The sequence below is a fragment of the Aquila chrysaetos genome, chromosome 16 (genome assembly GCF_900496995.4).
Source record: "Aquila chrysaetos chrysaetos chromosome 16, bAquChr1.4, whole genome shotgun sequence".
NCBI lineage: Eukaryota > Metazoa > Chordata > Aves > Accipitriformes > Accipitridae > Aquila > Aquila chrysaetos.
In genome coordinates, this window is record NC_044019.1 from 25,436,545 (window position 1) to 25,460,538 (window position 23,994).

The 23,994-nt window shown below is 41.7% G+C and overlaps 1 protein-coding gene across 1 annotated transcript in view; it reads right to left on the reverse strand.

The window, feature by feature from the left end:
* Positions 1-1,789: 1,789 nt before the first annotated feature.
* SLC6A5 (solute carrier family 6 member 5) overlaps positions 1,790-23,994 on the reverse strand; it is a 34,622-nt gene continuing 12,417 nt past the window's right edge. Inside the window, exons 10-16 of the mRNA XM_030039787.1 lie at positions 22,620-22,744; positions 17,771-17,883; positions 17,351-17,482; positions 16,169-16,268; positions 10,262-10,362; positions 6,882-7,049; positions 1,790-4,595 (exon numbers count right to left, since the gene is read on the reverse strand). Coding sequence (XP_029895647.1) covers positions 4,440-4,595; positions 6,882-7,049; positions 10,262-10,362; positions 16,169-16,268; positions 17,351-17,482; positions 17,771-17,883; positions 22,620-22,744 — 895 coding nt within the window. The 3' untranslated portion in view covers positions 1,790-4,439. The remainder of the gene's footprint in view (positions 4,596-6,881; positions 7,050-10,261; positions 10,363-16,168; positions 16,269-17,350; positions 17,483-17,770; positions 17,884-22,619; positions 22,745-23,994) is intronic.

The following is a 23,994-nucleotide window of genomic DNA, read 5'->3' on the forward strand; positions in this document are numbered from 1 at the left end:
ATGTATTTAAATATTATGGGCAAATAATAATATTGCAAGCAATAAGGCCCAGCCCGGTTCTCGCATTACGTTAAACCCATCAGGAAAACCTTCTGTCTTTGGTGATAGGCTGCCTGAGGGTGACAAAGGCAGAAACCCCAAATACAATACCCCTACCCTCCCCCCCTCGAGTCATCAACCTGAGTCCCTCGGGAATATCAAGCTCTGACCATTTTACAGGTACCTTATGTGCACGCCATTTCACGACAAACTGAGAAACAAGTGTCTCTTACAACAGCGTTACTAGCAAAACAGAGCGGCTTTCTGGGATGCCACTTGCCGAAGCTCTGCAGCCTGCAACCCACAATCCCTACAAGTCTCTCTTTGATTGCAAGAAGTGGAGCTGCAGAGTAAGAAACCAATAGGAAACCAATGTCTGCCATAAATAAGCAATTGCTTTAACACAGGCAACAAGAAATCATATTATCCATACAACTGTACATATATTCAAAAAGACCAAAGGCATTTAAAATAAATCAGGCGTTGGAATTTCATGGTAAGAGATAGCCACACAGTGTATCGGAAACAATGATCTTCAGTGCTGAGGCACATCTACTGCGGTCAGTGGAGCAGAACCTAATCAAAAAACTACTTTGACCCAATTGAAACATCATATAAAGACAATCCAAGTCTTTCTCAATTAAAGGTCATTTTGTTAAACCCTTCTTTTGGAAACAAAAGTGCTGCCATGTCTAGCTGAAACACAGGTTTTGAACATTGCATATTAAAAGCACTAGGAAGACCCCAAAGAATTTGAAGATGGCAAGCATTTGCATTTAGGTATCATCTTTAATGCATACAATAATGCATCTCAGCTCACCCAGAAATTCAATTTCATTTCAAAGAAAAATATATGCAACATAACTAATTTCACCAAATTTGAACATTTTTTACTCACAAGATAGATAGATCTGCAAATACGTACATCACATTTTTACTAATATGGCTTTTTCCCCTCCTTTTTTTTTTTTTTTTTTAAAGATCTTTACTGGTATTTAATTAGTTACTAAATTTATTTTTAGAAAATTATCAAAGTACATGCAAACTTTTCCTAGAACGTGGTAAATGAAGTGCATTCTCAAACTTCAAGGTTACTTCTCATTTAAAGAAGACACTGCTGGTTAATTTAATCTCAACATTCAGATTTGGCCAGTAAAATACTTCAAAAAAGTCTAATGTGGGAAAAAAAAAAAAAAAAATCTGCTTTTAGCATACAGTGAAAACTTCGTATCTTCTGTAATTTTTGTATGCATTTCTGCCCCCTCTCCTAATGGTTTTGCAAGCCTAGTAATGGAGGTCAAAGCTGAAGACGAATACCAGCTAGAACAAAACCACTATCACCTGTTTTCAGAGTTTCAAAGTTACACCTAATCCTGTGCTAATGACTTAGCAGGCACAGGAACAACATCTAAATTAAAAGCAAGCAGATTAATTACATAAATCATGGAAAGCAATTCAATTTTTCATATGCGTTCTGCTTTGGTAATCCAAGCCAAAGAAGAGGTACCATAACCTCGCAGTATTCCTTCAAACGATATCTCTTTTGTACTTAAGGTAGACAGTAACTGACATCCTTACACTGAGGTAATTTTATTGCAATTAGTTAATCCCAGTTCCAATGCATGTCCTGAGACAAGTTAGTAAGTGAAAGGATTCAGAACTGTTAAGCGATTTGAGCGTGGAGGTTTTTTTTAAGAGAGAAACAAACCTATGGATATTTTTGTTGTTGTTTTTAATCACAGTAGTAGTGAATTAAAACTGGCCTGGACTCCAAAAATCAAACCAAGATGCTAAGTAATATTGGTAAAGAGAGGCCTAAAGCCATTTCTCCTGACAAAAATACCTAATTCCCACTAGAGGTGCTGACTTCGGTTCCTTTCTTCACCCAGAGAAAGGCCCCTCAGCCCCATGTAGATGTGGCGGCCAAATTTCCAGCTCGTCTTTACGGACCTTCGTCACATCAAACAGAGCACGGCTTCTCAAACCTGCCTCTGCCAGGAAAATAAAAGCCAGAAGTAAGAATAGCAAGCCCCTTATTGGAATAGCGGGCGAAGCTGAAAGAAGGGGGCACAGCTTTAAGGCAGAGAAGCTCACGGAAGGGTCCCTGCGAGACGGGGACCGACAGAGCCCGTGGAGTGGGGATTCACAGGGGCCAGCACAAAATGTTGCAAAATCTGCCCTCGCTTCGCTCAGTGACAACCCCTGATGGCGCTTCGCTTGTCCTGCGTGAGGATTAAAGGTCTCCAGCAGTGCCTAGAACTGGCAACACTAATTGCCCCGTGAAAGAGGACGTTCAGCAAAATGATTAATATATTTAATATACATATATATATACGCACACACACACAGAGATTGAAAATAAGTTAACAGTTTGTGGAAGTGTCACATTAAGGTTTAGGTTTTGTTTTGTTTTCTTCGACAGGATGAAACAACACATCTACTGATCTACGGACACGCATTAACTGAAGGTTTACCTGAGACCCTGTAATATGAAGACAGACAGACAAAAGAAGGGGCGAGAAACCGTCCCCTGAAAGGAAAGAACATTTACTGGCTACTACAGTAGTGTGTGTGGGGAGGGAAAAAACAGGCTAAACTACTCTAAGCTCACCATCTCTACACTGATTGATAAGATATTTATAGGGACATAAAACATCACTAGTACACACTACATGAACACTGGTCACTGTTAAAAAATATCATATATGTATGTATAGGATATAACAAGAGAGTAAAGGTTACAGTTTTGCCAATTATTGAAGATATATTTTTCTCCCTCATTCTAGTGCATTTACAGTAAGTCGGGCTAATTTTCTATTCAGGTAAATAAATGTACTCTTATTAAAAAGCTCTATTTTTACTCTGCCCAATAGGTAACAAAACTATGTAAGTCTAGAATTCATATCACCACTTATATCCGATTTCTAAAATGTAATGATTTAGAATGTCCTATTGCTACGCAATGTTATAACGGCCATCTACCAAATTGCCCTCTCCCCGCAACCCTCGCGTTTTGTATATCTAACGTTGCATCCGTGTGGATGACTGCAGTGGTTAATTGTTGCGGTTTTGGGTTTTTTTTTATTTAATGGAAATGATTTAAATGCACAAAAAAAAAAAAAAAAAAAAAAACCACAAAACCAAAAACAACCCCTATGTACATTTCAGAGAGAACACTGCTTTGAAGAATTTCCGTGCTATATATATAATATATAGACAAGTGGGGTTCTGCTATTTCCCCATTGGTTGAAAGAGAAGAATACATCATCTAAAGGTTATATAAAGATGTTTATAGGAGAATGAATGGGGAGTCACAAAGTTGAACAACACATCTAGCTTCTAATAACTGTTGTCAGGTGGTAACTAGACTACACTTACCACTGTAAGAATACAAAGTTAGGCACAAATTATATGATGGCTTCTTGAGGAGATACTGTAAACAAAAGCAGAGAAACAAGGAAAACCATGTTCAGAGTATTGGAGTGAAGCGAATAAAGCCACAGCTGCACTTAGTGTGGAGCAAGGTTTCAGACACTCCCTATAACTGAGGCATTTTTAATTTAAATGACAGGTATCAAATTATCAAAAGAAACATATGACAGTACTTTAAACAGTGATGCCCATACACCTCAGCCTGGCACCATTTCCAAACTACTTCTAGACTCAAACGCAGTTTAGTCCCAGTCTCAAATGATTAGTTCTTTAATTTTTGCTTTTCTTTTTCTACTTGAAAAGATCAAACGCATTACTGTCTTTCTGTTCCGATCTCACGTGTTGCTTCCTGGTGTGCCGTTTAAAGGGTCTCTGCTTGTTTAGGTAACAAGTCCTCAAAGTTAGTATAATTCATACTCATAAAAGAAGCGCGCAGACACAACGGGTCAAGGTCTGCTGTCAGCGTAGACAAAGCGACCCTGCTTGCTGCAAGAGCCTTATGCTGGATTTATGCCAGGACTACAGGAGATCCCCTTCTTTGCTTACTTCCACCCCATCTGAGGGCTGAACTCCCCTTCGATTACAGCACTAACGAAATCCTAATCCCATCATAGCTGCCGGTTACAAGGACGCTCGTGTGAAACAGCTCAAATTCCGCACAGAAGTTCCTTCAAAGGATTTTTCCATTGTGTTTTGTTTATTCCTACGCCACCTGGCAAAACCTGGTATGTCACCTGTTGCACGATATGCTTTTGCTGTTTCAGCGGGTACAGAACATGTCATGGGCATCACCTACACCTGGAAGTGGTCTAGCTAGGTCTTCCCTATGGCATGCAACAGTAAGTCCTACTTCCCTAAGCAACCACTTTCAGGCACTGCAGAAAGGAAACGAAGAAACGGCGGGGAAGCAAAATGAAAAGAAATATCAGAAAAGGCTGACAATGTTATTGCCACCCACGTAATAATCATTAGCATTGGGTCCCCAGTTCTATATCCTTCACTGGCAGTTTAAGTCCCAGGGAAGAGGTTCCCAGTGGATCAATCATATTCATGTAACGTTCACCACGGTGCTTGGCCAAAAACGGACCCCAGTCAGGCTGTGGAGAGCACACCAACTTGAGTCGCTGCAATGTGGGGGAGAGAAAAGAGAGTCTCACTTGAAGTTACGGAGCAGAATTACAATGCAGAAGAAATGAGGATAGGCTCATTTAAGGTTATTGATGATGGGCCTGCAATGCTCCACTGCTCAGTGTTTGTTTTGCACAAAGTTTGCAAGATTAATAGAGGATAAAGTGCCCAGATTTTAATTATACAGTCTCCCCCGCACCATATGAGGGGGGCTCAGAACCACCGCTACAGATTCCAAGGCTCACTGAAGGACATGTGCACAATTACTTAGTCCAATGGTCTAAGCAGTGGGTAACTGCATAAAAAAACTGGATTTCCATTTAGCATAGTTCCCAAAAGTATACAAATGACCAAAAAGAAGTATATTGCTACGAATGAACAAAGATTTTAATTTTGAGGTGACAAAATGTTTCATTTCCATCTGCAGGAAGAAAAGAAAGAAGAGAACGTTAACCTGACAAACAACAAAAATCTTCTAATCTTTCCGCTGATTTCTTTATTGAATATGCGATTTGATTGGCGCATTTACAGATAAAAAGGAAAGAAAACATATTTCTGATGACTTAAGAGGGAACAATTATAAGTTTATTACCTAATAAAGTGAATCAGACCTCTATATCCGTTATTTTAATCTCTGCTTAATTACCAGTTTGCAACTCTTACCTCCCAAATCAACCATAATAATTTTATGCAGCAGACTCAATCTTCAGGAAATACCGGGCTACAGCTGAAATAGCTCCAGCAAAAGCCCCTTCAAAACAGATCCAACTTTGGGGTGTTTCTTTGGGTGCACCGCTAGAGGGACAGTAAGGAGAGCACCCTATTTTTGCCGCAATATATATGCCAGTACTACACCCATAAATTAGGGGTTTTGGAGCAGAACAATTTGTCTCAAGGAGAGAAACTTAGATGACGATGACCAAGTAAGTCTAATTTCACATTAGCTCATTTCCAGTAGAAGCAGTTGTCTCCTGACCTAGGCACTCCAACGTGCTCTACGCAAGGGCTAAATGGCCCTTTAGACAAGCGGCCTCGTTGCCTAGTCCCAACTGTCTACTTGGATGCTCTCCCTAGGGTGTCCCACCACTCAATATTAAATTCCTTTGCTCTATGTGAAGCAAAAAATCACGGTCTTTTCCCTTAGGCGTGTGTAGTGTGACATATTGAGAGACCAAAAAGATTATTCTATTTTAGTACATTTTCTCTCCTTCTCATTTTTGAGGCATGTAACAGCCCCGATGGGTTTTGCAGGAGAACTGAACTGCAAAAGCGGCTACGAAAAGGGGAGGCGAGTGTCTGTTCCTTATCCTGAGGAGGGAACAGCACAAGCGGCATGCAGTGACAAGAAGGCAGAACCGAGAAAGCCTCAAAGGCCAAAAATAGGAGCATTGAACTTCTTCAGAAGACAAGGCGAAGGCAACGAAGGAATGAAACGCTGACATGAGAAAGACATTGCTGTACTATGCCCCGCGAGGAACTGAGGAGCCAGCGGGATGGGACCAGCCGGGGAGCCGAGGCAGGACCCCGGCATGGGGACAGGGAGCAGAACGGGACTGCCACGTTTCTGGCGTGGTGGGGGGAAGCGGCAGGAATCTGACTGGCAAAATAAAGAAAAGCAGCGTGAAAAATAAAGCGCCACCTGGAATTTTTTTTAAGCTCAGGTGCCAGAGAGGATCAGCTTATTCAAGAAAAAATAAAGAAATGAAGAAAGGGGCCGGGGGGGAAGATTGCCAGCTAAGTTTTATAACGAGTAGTTTGAGCTGTAGAGAACGAGTTCTTTTCATATGTCTTATTCCTGAACTTCATCAAGTGGCACAACCTCCTGGAGCGCATCCCGGATGACGCGGGTACCCAACCATCTCGCATTTTGCGAACGGGCGACCCCGGATTGACGTCTCCTAGAGCTGACTGCTGAGCTCGCTGCGACGCAATACGCACCAGCAGCTGATGCTTCCTACGTCCGCGTGCTGCTTTTGCAAAAAGGCCGACAAAGCTAGAACGTTCCCTCAGCAACGCCATACCGGGGCTCGTGAAATTTGTAACTCCTTCTAGTACTCATGAAAGTAATCACTTGACAATTTAGGAGCATTTTGTTGAGGAACAGGGAATGGAAGGTCTGCATTTTAAATCAAGCGAGCATCTCTTTGCCACACAATAACTAGCTTACCAGAAAGTAATCTTAGCACTATTAGACATTCAATATCACAAAAATCAATGTAAAATAAACCAGACAGTCTCCTGTGACCGTATTTTTAAGCAGCAAAAAAAGACAGAAGAATTACCTCAATAAATTTGCCTGGGGCTAGATGCATTTTTATCACAAACATAACTGGGATCCAGATAACTGAGCAGGCCAGCATCAACCATCCAAGCACCATGGACCAGCCTGGATAGTGGTAAGCTCCGTAAGTCATTGGTTCCCACTGGTAAAAACTGAAGCAAAGAATAAACTGGAAACAAGGAAGGAAAACAAATATGTTTGAATAAGCAAAACAAGCCTGCTATGCAACAAACGGTAGGTATCCACACACACAGCTGGTATATATGGAATACAGATAAAAGTACACACACCTAAGGCAGGGCGCTCACACAAGCTGCAACACACAGGTCAGAGTCAGAATCTAATGAGTCGCCTGGAAATTTTGCAAAATCCCACAAAAATCGCTGTATTTATGCCAGAAGAATTGAAATTAGAATCTTGTCCCTAGAGTAACATGCTTTATTACATGGTCTATTGGCAGTTTTACCTAATGTGATTATGCCAAGTTACTCCATTTTGCTTACTGTATGAATAGCAATACATCTGCTCACATTTGTGCATAATTCAGTAACTTTTGGGAAATGCCTGTGCTCGCAATAATTGCACTCAGAAGATTTATAGCAGTATAACTAGGTGAAGGCACGTATAAAAATGATCATTTTATTTCCAGAGATGTGGAGTAATTGAAAGTCTAATATTAGACTATCCAAATGTATCAAATATTAGCTTTACAGAGGCAATAATAGAAAAGAATGTATTGCCTGGTTTTGCTTTGTCTTTTTCCATCGCATAAAAATAGAATTACGACTGATCAGCATCAATTTATTTCTCACCGTAAGTTCACTAAGTATTACATTTGGAGGGAACAACAACAGAACACGCAAGTTTGAACTGAGCTTGTTTGCTTCCCAAATTTGCTTTCCTTAAGAGACAACAAAATTTCCTATTCCCTGGTTGTGATTACTGGCAGTAGCTAAGAGTGCAAGTCTGATCAGTAAAGGAATCGAGCAATTTGCAGAAAAGCCTTATCATTCCCTTCAGAAGGGTAACAATGGGTCTAAGGCAGCATCTTGAAAACAACCATTGGAAGAAAAAAAAAAAAAAAGAGATAAAACACCCATGCACACACACCGTTGTTTGTAACAAGGCCCTCAAGAGAGAAAAAACAAATTGCCGTTGATGTTATCCTAATACTACGAACTGGGCTGCGTCTTCGAACTTTTAAAAAGGGATTTGCGAACTATATACTGTTACAATCAAACAACAGTTGCCACTGGATAGGTAAGATAGATCTACCTGGTTTTCATGCATGGCAGTACTATACTTCAGCGAAGACAATCAGTAAAGAAAATCTATGCGGGAAAGTAGAACATCTTCGTTATGGCCGTTGGAGAAATTGTTTTCATCGTAGAAAATTACTTTTCCTCACGACACAGGGTTTTGTTGAGCTCACCAAAACTCACTAGTCCCTTCACACATGCATCCCTGTCTGCAAAAACTAAACCTTTTTCAGTTTTCAGAAAAAAAATTACCTTATTCCTGAATTAATACCAAAGTTACTAACTTTGGCCAGGGCTTCCCCCCCCCCCCCCCCCCCCCCCCCCCCCCCCCCCCCGAAATAAAAAGATTTACCAACATTCACGCTGCACTAAAGAACAGCACAAATAGGAACTTCCCAGCACAGAAGCCGAAATACAACTTCTCTGGAAGAAGTGACTGCTGAGGACGGTGGAGTCCCCATTTTGCTTCTTCACCCCACCCGACAGTCACCACACTTACTGTTCGAAAACGCTTGTCTTTTCAGAAATTCTAATAACTTTTCTTATCTTGTACCTAAACAGCGATGAATACTCGTAGGAACTATTTAGGACTGCTGTGAAACGATAAGTTTTTAAAACCCTACACAAATACTGATAATCTTGCCGCACCTGCGGTCCAGGCCTGAGGACTTTGAGGCTGAAGTACGTGCTCTCAAACATAAAATACCGGTAAAAAAAGGCTCGGTTGTTTTACACTGACTTATCAAGCCGAAGGCTTTTGAAATGGCTGAAGGAATTATCTCATTCTTGTGCCAAAACATGAGATGCAATTAAAGATTTTATCTGTACTCAGGTTAAAATGCAAAGGAAGCGTTGCGTTAGAGAGCTAGAGAGTAAATATAGATACAGTTATTACACATTGGCTCTTGGACTCGACAAAACATGCGTAGCAACGGTAACATTGAGAACTTGCCATCTTTTAGATTCAACAGAGATTTAAATTCGAAGTAAAGAATCATTCCGGGTTTGGGAGTAGAAATAAAAATAAAATACAGGAAAAAAGAGAAAAAAAAAAAAAAACCACAAAAATAAACAAAACGCAACCTGCCTTTAAATTTAAACCCCTATTTATTCTTTTGAAATGAAACACACGCAAGTCAATACCGTTCCCAGCAGCCCCCGGGACCCCCCCAAGGTCCCGCCCCCCCCGGACCGGGAGGCGCGCGGCCAGCCGCTGTCGCACAGCGCCACCTGGTGGTGGCGGCGGGAAGCGCCGGGAGGGGCGGGGCCGGGAGGGGCGGGGCGGGGCCGGGAGGGGCGGGGCGGGGCCGGGAGGGGCGGGGCGGGGCCGGGAGGGGCGGGGGCGGGGCCGGGAGGGGCGGGGCGGGGCCGGGAGGGGCGGGGCGGGCTCCGGTCGCCTGGGCTTCTGCGGATGCCGGGGGGGGGGGGGGGGGGGGTCGAGCGATCATTTACCGCCTCGGTGCCTGCAGGGGTTGGAAACAACAGTCCCTTTTTCCTTTCTTTTTTTTTTTTTTTTTCCCTTTTTTTAGGGTTGTGGGTTTGTTTGGTTTTTTTTTTTAGAGAAACTCAAGTGATTTCTATTTATTAGCGGGAACATAACTGTATCCACCTTTGCAAAAATATCTCCTTCTATTGCAGCTAAAACTTTGTCGCTCGGATTTCCACGTAAACCCTTCCCCAAAGCACGTGTCTCAGATTAGCTTATGGCTGGCTCAATAAAATGGTTTGTCCCTAGCTCAGCCTAAGAACAGACGGGAGGATCGTGCAATTTCCTCTCCCTCTCTGTGTGTATATGTACCTACATATATATTCCACGCACACACACGTATACAATAATCACAACCGCTGGTATGCAATGGTATGCCGTCCCAGCATTTTGCACAGACAGAGAAAGGCTACCAGAGCAGCGTGTGGAGACTCTCCATGGCTCCCTACCAAAAAAAACATTACTTAGGCTCTGCTTCACCTGCTACGCGCACATGCGAGAACACATGTGCACACACATGTGCGCGTGTGTCTAGGTATCTGCATCCAAAAGCTAATTACTGCGTTCAGAAACATCATGAATGATGAAGAAACAACGACAAAACTCTTTGGAGATGTTCAAAAAATTTTTGCTTACTGTTAAAATAGTTGGTGTCACGAATGCCCAACAGACTCTCCAGAATTTACTTGGCTGGAATCCAATCATCATTTCTATATCTTCACAAAATCTTTGCAATCCTGTAAATAGAAAATGGAAATGCAATTAGGTGTGAAAGAAACCGGCTGCAATTTGCAACATAGCTCTTGTGACCTCCCTTGTGTCTAATTACAAAAACAGACTTTGACTTGTTGGTCAAAAACCTCAATGGACAACCTAACCACACAGTAAAAAATGAGACTATTATGGTGGGAACCATCCTAATAAAATATTTACTTCCCAAGGATTATAGCAAAATTGAGCTTTTACATCAAGATTAAGTGTTCAGTATGTTCCGGGTTAAAGCATTAATAGTATGTACCGGTTAGCTGCAATTATATGTATATTTGTTATATTTCGCTGCAAAGATGAACCTTATTAATATTTCTATACCTGTTTCAGCACAGATAGTATCTGAGCTTCTCTATACCTACTACGTGACCAGGGTACGGGATGATTGTATCGCTTAGCATTGAAACTGGTAATATCCTGTTATTTTTCATTTGATATGTAAGCAGTACTTACAATTATTAGAGAGCACCCGTAAATATTTTAAATTATATCCAATGTTGTTTGAACAGATTGACTGACATGTTAATTCTTCAGATTATTGTATTGATCGCATCTATAAAGTTACTTGAGTTCATAAAACACACACGATTGGACAAAAGGGTATTTCAGCCATCTCTGCAGCTATCTCCCTGGCCAAGCCATGCAACTGGAAAAGCTGTGCTGGCCCAGTAGCTGCTATTGCCCATCTGATAAAAGCCACTCTGCTTTTCAGCCTTGTTCTGCAGAGCTGTTTAGGTAAACGGCCCCTGCTCAGTACCGCTATTAGTGATTTATCCAAAAGTAACAACAACAAAATTGAAATTTGTTCCGTTTTTTTTAATGACGATAAGAAGGAGGAGGTCTGGGGGCCAAGGCTGAGCTCCTCTGTCACACAAACATTTCCAATTTGGGCCAATTTTATCAAATGAGGCAGGTGATCGTCTCTGCCATTTAAATTTTACAAAGCATTATTCTACAGCATTTAGTGCAACTTTTAAGACGTGGGGACAGAGACGGAGCTTAAATGTTGGCGAGAAGTCACTGAGTAAGGGAGGAAATACTTGGAACAAAAGGAATAAACAGCTTTGTGTTCTTACTGTCCTTATAGCCAGCCACTGCAGCTGCTGAATTTAAGAAGGGATAATCCCCAGGCTTGATCCACATAATTTTGAAGCCTTTCTGTTGATATCAAGGAGAACTAAATCTATCCACCTGACTGTTCCCAGAATTAAGAAGCGATGGCCCAGCAGGTAAAAAATAGCAGTGGCTCGATATTCAGTGTCTTCTGATGCACCTCTAAGAAAGCAGCAGGGCTAGACGGTGTTAGGGCAGCCTTAAAGGCCCAGCTCAGAGGGTGAGCACAGATTAAGCCAGTTCAGGCAGATAGCACGTCTGAGAAAAGCTAAAAAAAAAAAATGAGTTATGATAAGAAATAGAGAAGCAAAATCCAGAAATTAAACAAGATGGTATTGCAAGAACTGTATTTAGGGGAGGGGAAAAGTACAACCTGCAGTGAATGTAAGCTTAGAAAACTAACCCAAGGGGACCCAGGTGGCACATTTTTTTCTGTAACTAATTTCTCTCCCTCTTTTTCTCATTTCCACTGACTACAGAAAGCCTCTTCTCTTCTCTGTAAAATACAGGTAATTTTTACTACCCCTGGAATCACCGTACTTCAGCACCTGTCCGACCCATCGTGTGCTTCTCCGTTTTGTAAGAGAGCTTTGTAAGCCTGGACCAAATGTAACCCCGGACCAAATGTAACCCCCAGGGTCACCGTGTCAAGGACATGAAAGGAGATCTTAGCTGCAACCGAATGATTTGCCCCTGCGTTTTATTTACCTGCTTATTACAGTTCAGCGCACCGTCTGCAGCGAGCTACGTGGGAGATGCTCACACAACTGTCATCCCCGCAGCACGCTGCGGTGGGAACAAAACTAGTTTTAAACTAGTTGCAACAGCACAAGGTAGGGGCTGAAGGGTCCTTCCACAAAGTTTAAAGCTCGTCCAAGTCTCTCTACTTCAGCCACGCTTGCTGCTGCAAAGGAGGTATACCTAACTGGATAGTTACCGGGGGCTTCTGCCTCCAACATTCGTGCAAGCTTCATGCAAATGTGCACAGATTTGTTTGAAACTCCAATTAAAAAATTCAGTTCCTTCCTGGAATCGTCAGCAGACGTTCACAGTTTAAGGCACTTTTAAATATTAGCAGTTCAAGAGCCAAATGCATGTAGATAGATACAGGGATTACACAGCACCCATCTCTTTCCCAGTGAAAGGCTGAAAATGGGTCCGTCAGGCTCCACAGAAAAATGCAAAGGATGCTTTAGTTAACAGAATGATGATTAAATCTTAGTGTGTCTTGTTTCCCCCTCAGATCAGTCAGGCCTGCTGAATAACTTTGGGAAATAAACAATGAGACATGATATTCCATATCTCAATTTCCACTCTCTAAAGTAGGATGATGTATTCATAAGTGCTGCAGATATAAAATCCATTAAAAAGGAGAATGCAAACCTAGACAGACAACTACTTCAATATTCTTCTACAGGTAAAAATGTTCAAAATTACTTTCTACAAATACACTGCAGCGGTTACCACTCACTCTGACAATGAACCTTCCCAACAACAGCCTGTCAAAAAACAGATCTAGAAGGAGCACAAAGTTAAGGTCCTACATTTTCAGTCTCCCACAGTGTTTCTTTCAAGCACAAGGATCTTTGTATTTAGCTTCACGTTACAAAATGCAACAGTGGGAATTGTGCTGATGATTAAATTAATACCCACAGCTCTAGGCTATTCTTTACCAATCATGCATCATAATCTAAACAACTGGAGAATAAGCATCTATACCGGCATGTGAAATAAAAACCAGCATTTGACTGGATTATGTAGCACTGACTCTACTGAAAAATAAGTGATTGCAAGGAAATAACCAAGTGTACCTCTTTTTAATTTAAAAATCTCAACAACCTCAGCAAGCAGAACATGTAACAAGAACTAAAGATAGATTTATTTCATCATAAAAGCACCTGCCACTATTGTGCCAATCTGCTTCCTATGAAGAGCACAAGTATACTGAGAAAAGTGTCAGTGGAGTGTAAAAGAGCAATTGTCAGAGCTTGAAGATATATTATGCCAATTTTAAGCACTGCTTGAAGGAATATAACAAGAGCAGCAGCTTCACTTGTATTTACAACATGCAAATCACAAATATACAAGCTGCATTCCTATTAACAGTCCTTGGAAAAGCGGCTTTAATGCAGCAGAAGTAGCTGTGATACATTAGTCAAGCAGATAATGATTGCAAAGTAAATCTTTCTTTTTCGTGTAAAAGACTGGAAGCTCTTTAGTCTAGCAAAAGGTTAATTCCAGGGAATAATCTTTGAAACAGTTTATATCAAAGGCCTTACTAACGTCTGTTCATTAACAATCAGTTGGTACAGAAAGCATGGAAGGAATGATTTGTAATCGGCAGATCTATCCCAAGTCTGATTACATTAAAGCAATATGTAACTTAAAAAAAAAAAAGTTTCCTCTATTCAAGTCCTTCCTTTGCAGTGCTATAACTATTTTTGTATTGTTTTATGTTTTTCATAACATTTAGCGTTTTAAGGGATACTGAATTTGTTGGGCAAAGCAGGCGCTAGCCAGAGCAATTTTGCTTACGAGCCCAATAAACCGTTGTTCCACAAAGGCAGGTCTGTAGTGCTTCTGCCACACAGTGTTCAGAGGAGGAACAGAGCCAGTATTTGCTCCCAATTTACCTTCATCCTTATTTAAAAACATACAGAACAAAGAAATTCCACAGATTTAAGTAGTTTGGGGGTTATTGAAAAATACTCTAAGGAAGGAATTTTTATCTTGCACGCTGACGGCAATGGCTTTCAAGGGGGCAATCTTTTGGGGACAGGCCAGGTGATGCTGTAGATACTGCTGGCCAGGAAGAGTGACAACATCTAGTGCTTTAGCACGGCATCATTCAGGCATGCTCTCAGCAAACAGATGAGGAGGAGGAAGGGAAAAAAAACCCAACAAACACTTATACTCTTCTTGAGCATTCCCACTCACCTTCTCTTACGGAATTGCGTTGATTTTAGGAAAACTGGGAAATTGGTCAGTACGGTAACCAGACAGTAGTGACTCAGATGACATGTACCCGGTGGCGTTGCCACAGGAACGGGTAAATGCTAAATGTGGTGGTAACCAGGGGGAGGGAATGGGCAAACCTTACATGTCTTCATGGAAAGTGAAGCACAGAGCAATGGCAAAACTTGCCAGCATTGATTTTTCAAACCAGGAGTTCTGCTAAATAATCCCCCAAATCCATCTCTCGACTGCACTTCAGGAGGTATCTCAAAGCATTACACTCAGGTCCTTTGAGAAGACTGGTTGAATGTAAAGCTGATCGCAGTTACCAATATCATTTCACTCGCAGAGATTACACTTCTAAACCGACTCTAATTAAAATACTTACATTTCAGGGACATGAAAAACAGCAAGCGTTTTGATCAACCAAACCATGATCGGTCTAAATCAACTTTTCTCTCAGTGTTTTGACTTTTTCCATTGTATGCTGTAACGTTTCCTCGCTAGGTCATATCTGACTTCTTAGCTTACAACCACTCAGGCCTTCTTACTGGATTGGATGTCAGTGGAGATAAAATACACTTCTGTATTTCCATGAAATCGGAGAAAACACGGAAGGGCTGATTCCCTGTCCTGTCTATAACATTCATTTCCCAAGCAAGAGCAGCAAATTCCGCGTGTTTTGAATTACATACGACTTTTTAATGCATTTATGTTACAGAGGGGACCCCACAACGTAGGTAGATCTAAGTACCCAGTGCACCGGACTAGAGCCTAAGATCATGCTGCTATATATGCACCTTCAACAGAAGGTCTTGGGATTGTTTATGTCTAGCTGACACAAAATATATAATTCATTCCTTTCCACAGCAACAGAGGAAACAGCCTTATCTTTGTCATCTTCAACACTGAGATTCAGATCTTACTTTGCTTTTGAAGGCAAGTCTTAAGTGGCACCACCACACTCCAGCCATAAATTAATCATCTGTTATGTAGGGAGATCTTCACATTTCCTACCACAACCATCTGAGATCACACATTTCCAAGAACCAACCTCCTGAAAGCACCGGACCGGTTTGGGAGCAAATCGCCAGCTGGCATCAACTGACGTTGCTACAGTAGCATCGAGGTAATTGCGCTGCGTTATGCTAGCTGAGGATCTTCTTCATCATTTAATGTACGTCAGCATGGATCGATATAACTGGTGTTGCCGCTGTGCATAATTAATCACTCCGAGCAGCTGCATAGTCTTGATTCTGTGTTACAGACAGGTGGGCTAAGGGGAAGGCTGGATGTGTACATGGAAAATAAATCCTTCAGAAGTTGTTCAATGCAAAGATACTACTTCTGGCTCAGGAAGTCTCTGACACTAAAACTGTTGGAGTTCGAAAGAGCCCCTGGAGAAGTGTCACTAAATGCTTAGTCTGTTCTTATACTCATCTCTAAGCATTGGCTTTAAGCTGTGGGCAGGGAAAGGTCATTAGACTATATGAAAGTCTTTTGAATACATGTATTTAAAAGAATCCTATAGTAATGAAGTCCCATTATGCTTCTGTTCAAAATAAGGGAATTCTGAGGCTTTTTATTTAAAAAAAAAAAAAAAAAAGTGTTACTCCTTTCCTTAAGAATTTAACCTTACCAGCTACTTTACCATATGCTAAAATGTTACTTTGACATAGGCTGTCCCATAACAGTATTTTTTCTTACCATATATATAGGAAACTCCAACAAGCTCAAAGATGGCAATGATGACAAGAGAATAAGAAGCTGCGTAAGTGTCCACAAGCTGTAACATATACATTCCACCCTAAAGGAAAAAAAGGATAAAAGAGCTGTTATTTGTGGCACGTAGCTGGTGTCTCTCTTCATATGTGTCACAACTCTAACTGACGCTAAGGTAGGCAAAATGGACAGGAGCAGGACCCAGGACTCCGTACCCCAAGCAAGCATCCAAACGTTGACTGGACACAGGCTCATGCCGCGCTATAGTTTCTTCCTTCTGGCTGAATGAATATCCAATCCAACAAGAAAAAAAAGCAGAGGGTACACCTGAGTCTGGTGGTTATCACACCTTGGGAGGACATTGCTTTCAGTCCTTTCAGATTGAGGACTGAACTGCAACCAGACCTTCCACCAGCAGTGCCTCTAACCACTTCATACTGCTTCAAAAGCAAAATCACCATTGAAACCAGTAGTACTGTAACAGCAGGTCCCGTTCATCTCGTTGGAAAGGATATAATACCCTATCTTCAGGGCAGAGATTAAGCAGTAGAATTCAAGCGAAGGAAGGACTGAATTCATCCTAGGCTTTAGCACAGCAAAGTTGGGCTGCTAGGTGATTAGGTGAGGGGAAAGAAAGAAAGAGGGGGGGAAAGGATTAATAAAACAACAAGATAGATTTTGTGCATCTCCTTTCAGAATTGCTGAGAGTTTATAATGCCGGAGGAATTAGCGGACAAAAGACACAGAAGGCTATCAAGGCTAGATGAGAATTTCATTATTAACTCCGCACTTTGCCAGGACTATCAGTATATATCTAATCTGGCAGGGAAGGCACCCAAAACTGGTGTGCATATTTATATGACATACAAACTTTTTTTTTTTTTCTTAAACGAATACCTAACTTACGTGATTGCTTTGGAGATGTTTGGCTAGGGATAAATTTTAAAAGTCTGCTGTTCAAATCTTTCTGAGAAGAAAAGTCTTTTAAATATATCTCAGTCAGAGCAGCCAATAAAAAAATAAAATAAAATAAGGCTTTCAGACTCACCCGGTGTCTTTGCGCATGCGGCAGAATTCAGCTTAATCTTTTGCAACTTGCGTGGGAGGAGAACGGCCACCAGAGGGGGATTGGGGACAGACAGGGATGCTCAAAGACAATATTATTACCTGAGTGATCATAGGAAATCCCATGATGAAAAAGGAGATGCAGCACCCAAGAGTGAACAGTGCCTTGTGCGTACGTAAGTATTTGGGGAACTCATCCGAAACGGAGGTCACTATAGTCTCGATGGTGGCAAACTGAAAGACCAAATAAAAGGAGTCATTTCAGCGCACACGATGTGCACAAAGTGGTCCAACTGGATAGAATGGAATATAAGAGAGTATTTTGAATCTTGGGTGTTAAATGCTCAGATGTCAACGCCAAAGCGTCACCCAAATGATGTCAGCACTGATGGCCTTACATCATTCCTCTTTTTGGAAAGCTGTTCACTGACCACATGGAAAATAGCAATTAATCTCACAGTCCGCCAAACAAATAAATAGGAAAAGCAAGAGGAAAAAAAATGGGAAACAAAAGCAGTTTACCATAGTGTCCAATCCAAGTGTCAGAAGCATCAGAAAGAATATTATAGCCCAGAACGGAGAGAGGGGAAGCCGAGTTAGGGCTTCTGGGTAAACCACGAAAGCAATTCCAGGACCTAGAAATAAGAAAAATAAAGAGTGAGGCATCTTGCGTCGTGTTAATATTGTTGACCGAATGGAAAAGACAGAGACATGAAGAGTCATGTTTCAAAGTCTAATAAATTATTACTTCACTTGATGAAAGTAAAAAAGATCAGCTTCAGTCTCTCCTATGTACAGAAAGATTGAACCACTGCAGAATTTAGCCTCACATGATTAATTTCTGTTTTGACTTTAAGTCTCAAAACACTCATACACTCCTACTTTCCAAGCCGTGGAATACATATGTAACCAGTATACTAATATACTGATCCAAATACAAAAAATAAACAAAAATCGGGTACTGCAGCGGTGTTTCTTTCCTGCTCTGTGATCAAATTCCTGCCACTGTCCCTGCCAATTAGCTACCCATTAACATAGCAATCACCCACCCCTCGGTACTACAAGGGTGAATGGAAAAGAAAATACTCTTAACTCATCAGCACACAGTCAAATGAGAAGGAGAGAACACAACAGATGGATGCACAGAGCTGATACGAGACACAGGGTCTTAACTACCGTGAATCTGAAAAAATCCACAAGAAATTCTGAAATAATGCACAGCAGAAAAAATAGGGAGATGGGGTCTTTTAAAGCCTTAACCAGGAATTTTCCTTTCCTTGTTGCTTTGATATCTCGGGCTGTAATTTTTATTGACTGTTAAAAAAAAAAAAAAAAAAAAAAAAGGGTATTTTTACAAGTATGCTTAGATTTGCCTGAGAGAAAAGGCTGCGGGACTGTGGTGGTAGCATTTCAGTAGATGGCACTTCTTCTCTATTTATCCCAGCTAAAGAAGCGCCCGCTTCAAATGCTCGGAAGGATGTTTCCTGTCAGGAGAGATGGAAACGAAAACCAAGTAGTACTGATGCCATGACCCATGCCACGAGAAGGGGCTCCAAACTCACTCTGTCCTGGCCATTTCTACTCTGGACTATTGCACCCCATTTCCTACAGGTCCCCACGCTGTTTCTGTTCGAGAGAACTGTTGCTTTCTTGCACTGAGAAAAACAGTTTTAGCAGCATGTGAAATAATCTCACGGGCAATTTGTGAAGCGCTTGGAGGTCCTTCTGAACAAGACAAATACAAGAGTTAACAACACAGTTAAAAAAAAACCCAGACAACACTGTACATGACTCAGTAAGTGTTGCTGCCTTTAAAACGTGCTGCAGAAAAATGGCTTTTTGGAATAGGAAGGTGCATGTAGAACTACTATGTATTCAGGAACACGTTCTTTAATCTCTTGATTAAAGATTTCTTCTTGACTATTAGAGATAAGGGCTCTGTTTGCACTAGCTTCCTGCATGTAAAAGTTTAATTAAGTCTCGGAATAATGAGCTCCCATTAATCACACTTTTAGGAAAAGTTTAATTATAGAATATGAAACTGCATGTCTCTCCATCTCAGCCCCTCATAACTCTCCAAGACATCACATGCCTGGTAGCATGCAACCGCAGGTGAAAACAGTCACAGGGAGGCTGGCTCCCATCCTCTCCATCTTTGGAGACTTAGGTGGGTATGAATGCTTTCTAAAAATCTATTGAAGTCAGGAAAACTCCAAAGTTTTTATATGTGTTGAAATGAAAAATGTCAAATGACCTTGAACTTTCATTTTAAATTACTAAAATTTTTCAACTGCACTATGTTCTTAATCAAACTGAGAGGAGAACAAAAATAGATTGTCCTGTCTTTCCCTCCATGATAAGTGTTTTATTTGTTCATCAGGTACATGAGTTTTTCCTGAAAGGAAGATTCTAAATGATACAAATACTACGTATTTCAGATTCATATTGGGGGGGGGGGGGGGGGGGGGGGGGATCCATTTCCATTAAGAATTTCATTCAAGGTTTTCAAAAGCCTGAAGGGAGATCATCATCATTTTTGCTGCTTTCTCCTTCACTGCAAAAAGAAATACAACTTTAGAATACAAAAAAGGTAGGCAGGGACAAGGGCTGGCTCTTTTCCCCAGTTCCTGAGCCTGCTTTTTAATTCTGTTAATTCAATGTGCTAACTCAGTCTGCAATTATCCCAAATCTTCACTCTTCCTACCGTACTGTCATCTTCTGTTATGTGACTAAATTTTGCTTCCCCCATCAGAGCAAGCTGTGAAGCCTCACCCTCGTGAAATATTTTTAAACGGCCTAAATGGGCTCTTACAAATGCACTGACAGCCCTACAATAAGATTGTCTTGTGACAGTTTTTTTTCACGTCCCCTCGAACAGCTGCTGAAACAGCCGGGAACAGAGAGCTCCAGCCTGTTCCTAGTCGCTCGCTCAAAGACCACCAACAAGCACTCAACAGAAAAGGGCTTGCCGTCCGCTGCGCTAAATATCGTGCCATCTCCAGGGAGATGAACCGGCTGAACCGAGTGGTTCCTCCACCATCCCTAACAGCTATGTCACTCCACCCCGGCTCCATCCATCCCTTTGGAGCTTCCACTGCAGCTTCACTCAAGCACGGCTTCTTTGACTCTAACTCCTTAAAAATAATTCCGGTGAGTGCAGTGTGGTTTAGATTTTGGGGTTGGGGTTTTTTTGTTTGTTGTTTCAGGATGGAGGTAAAGTCTAAAATAAAAAAATTAATAGAAGCTCCTAAAACACCTGGTCTCACCTGGAGTTTTGCAAACACAATGGTCTAATCCAGCCAGAAAACAGGGATGAGAATGAAACTTTTCTGTTCCCATTTAGCTGACTGGCAGACCAAAAAGAAGAGACGAGGCACTGAAGACTGAATTGATGTTACATTACCTTGCCAATGCAACATCCCCTACTACTTGCTATCGAGAAACAGTTTGCCAGCTGACCATCCTATGAAATTCTCTCAGACCCTCCAGCTGAATCCACAGCCTGGTTAGCAGCCCATCCCACCACGGGTCAACTGGTGCAAGCCCCACACTAACTAACTCCCTGCGACTGAACTGCAGCCCGTGAGCCTCCCCTCACCTCAGCAGCTGGGCTGCCACGTACCAGCCGAAGGAGCTGCAGAAATTGAACGTGACCCAGCACCTTTATTTGCATCTCTGAGGTCAGAAGTACTGCCAAATCTGTGGGATTATCCATGTTTCGGTTTGCAGAGAAGGAATAAGCAGAAGGAAACTAAGAGCCTTTTCTATTTCTTAACCAGCAGCAAGATGTTGTTCCTTTCCTCCTTTCACCTGTAGTAGCTGGGTTCTAATAAACGATTAGAAACAACAGAATTCCAAGACAAGGTATTTTTCAGGAAAAAATAAAGAATGCTTCATCTGCTTTGCCAGCCTTTGTTCCTTCAACTACAGGATTTCTGCGTCCCCAGCTCACATTGTCTGTTTTCCATTTAGCTCCCACAACATTGTTAAATGCAGATTAACCTTCATAACTAATTTTTCCAGAATGACCTATGAATACTACCTTACAGAAACTATGGAAGGTTGTCTTGATTTCTATCCCCTATTGTCAATTCACTGCTACAATTTCACGATGCTCAGTCAGTCAGGTATCTTAGGCTACAAGTAGCACCTTGTGGCGTTGAATTTATCCAACGCAACAAACCTGTCAGAAAAACATCTAGTGTCTTCACATTAATGCAGACAGTGAGACACGCCACATACAGAACCCATGAGTATGTGACATTCACTTTTTGAAGTCTTCTGTCCTTCCCTTGTTCAGAGCCTCCTCTTGCTCTGTGCTATCATTGGGGCGGGGGTGACATTAGGAGCCATTCCCATGGCTCATGGAGAAGCTCTTAACCACTTACAGTCCTTTCCAAGCGCTGAAGGAATCTGTGCTGAAAGCTAATACAATCCACTTAACACCCTCGTGCGCTCACAGAAACAGCTCTGGTGGGGGAATCGTAAATGCGCATACAAGTTATTACAAATTTGTCCTTTTAACACAGTTAGAAATGATCTTAAAGATCTGGGGCTTGGTTGGCTTAGGGCCAAAGTGCTGAACATTGCACAGGAAATGTAGAACTAGACCCAGGTAACAGTTATGCCTTGAGAATTCCATCAGATTTTTACAATACTTTAAACTTCTCTGAATCTTACCGCAAAAGCTCCTCCCTTCCTATCTCCCACTACTTCACACCAAATCATACCTGACAGCCCAAGTTCTTCCGTCAGTCCCGCTCTTCTCACTCACATTCAGCTCAGACAATTAAGACCTCTCAGATCCCCATTTGTAACCATCTCACTTGACTAACTGAGACCTTCTCACCCGTTCTCTGGAAATTTTTTACTTGCCCATGGAGGCAGCTCCTTCCTCCCCACAGTTCAGAAGCCCAATACTCCTCTCTCACCGTATTTCTCCCACCCCCACATGGCGAAGCCCACCGTCCTCTCATCCAAGATTCCCACCATCAGGGACAACTTTTACCTTGGAGGACCCGACAAGGCAGCAGCAGCAGAGACAAATAAGGTGGCCAGCGATCGCTTAGACTGTGTGAAGGAGAGAGCTCACCCTCCCCCCCCGCCTCAGTCATTTACATAAAGATTTTAAATGAGTCTCAGCTTGCTTCCTCCTCTTACCAAACAAGTGATAAGGAGGCTTCAAGTAATATCTTGACTTCCCACTGTGCTTCCCTACGTACCTTCTCCCGTACAGAAATGCCTACAAGCGGTTTACTAATCCACTCCAGTTTGAAGCCGTTATTCCCACCTCCACGGTCAATGTCATCATTAATCATAGAGCTGAAGGCGCCACCGGGTGCCTAAGTAATGAAACGGCAGCATACCCTACCTTGGTCTGCCACAGCTTCGATATTCACTTTGAGCTCATTTGCCATGAAGCCAATAACCGAGAAGATGACAAAGCCTGCAAATATACTTGTGGCACTGTTGGTACACGTGACTATCAATGTGTCCCTGAAAAGAAAACACAAGAAGCCGCTTCACCGTGTTGTAATACATGCAAGGGAGGAGGGGTTTGTACACAATTAAGGAGTCTCCCTCATGAGCACACACATCCCGTGGGAACGCTGAGGAAGGTGCACTTTTACACTTCTCAGGTACATTTGATGCTGGTCGGAGATGACAGAAGTCTTCGCAACACCACCAGGAATCAGCTGTGCAAGTTTCCATCCCCCAGATGTTCTATAGAAAGCCACAGGCCAAGCAGGAGGGTGATCATTTCTGCTCTTGGTCTCTCTGAAGAAGGTAGCAATGACGACACGATTTGTAATGCAGTGTTCTACTCTTCGCCTGATGTGCGTATCTGCTTATTATATCACGTATGGACTAACCGCCACCGTCTAAGGTAAGGTGATTTTTGTCCTGTATCTTTCTTGTATTTATGCACAAAATCTCAGGGTTAAGCTTTCCGTACCTTGTAGCACTCACTTAAACACCCGCCCATCTGTAGAGGATTCCCTCGTACAATTTTCCGTTGTTGCTGTTAAGGGAATCTCAAGAAATCCGTACCTGAATGCCATACTCTACTGGGTAAGTGTATGTGACTTGACAGGACACCAGCCCTCATGATCCCCACTCATAATTATTACATCCTTGATAGGATTTTTATTTTTTCTTCACAATATATGTGTCCAGAAGACTTCCCCTTAAACTGCTACAGCTTAGGAGCAAACAAGTCACGCACTTTAAATGTTTTTGTTTGTTCCTTTGTTTAAGTTGGCTAAAATTGCTTATTCCTTCTGCTATTTGTTTGCCAGGAACAGAACAAAATACAACCGGAAAAGCTGTCAAGAACCTCACTGAGCTGGGAAGCTTCTGGAATCTCTAACAGAGCATCTCTTGACAGGAATGATTAGGTTAATTCTTCAGGTCTACAGTAAAAAATGACAATGTTCTGTTTGGAATCACCACGTGTTAATCTTCTTCCAAAACCAGATAAGTTTTAAGTAAAATATTTGAGGTATGCATGAGGAAGTTAATTTATGTAAATTTACTGCAATTATAGATTATTTAATGATGTTTAAAATGAATATGTAACTGAAAACTACAATTTTATCTGCAGTATTAGAACGTAATGAATATAAAAATTGAAAGAGAAAATAGTCATGCTTCATTTCAGTATTCAAGACGTGTTGTAAAATTAAAAAGATTAGAAGTAACTAAGCTTTTCTAATTATTTCTGCTTCAGTCTCCCATATCTCTCC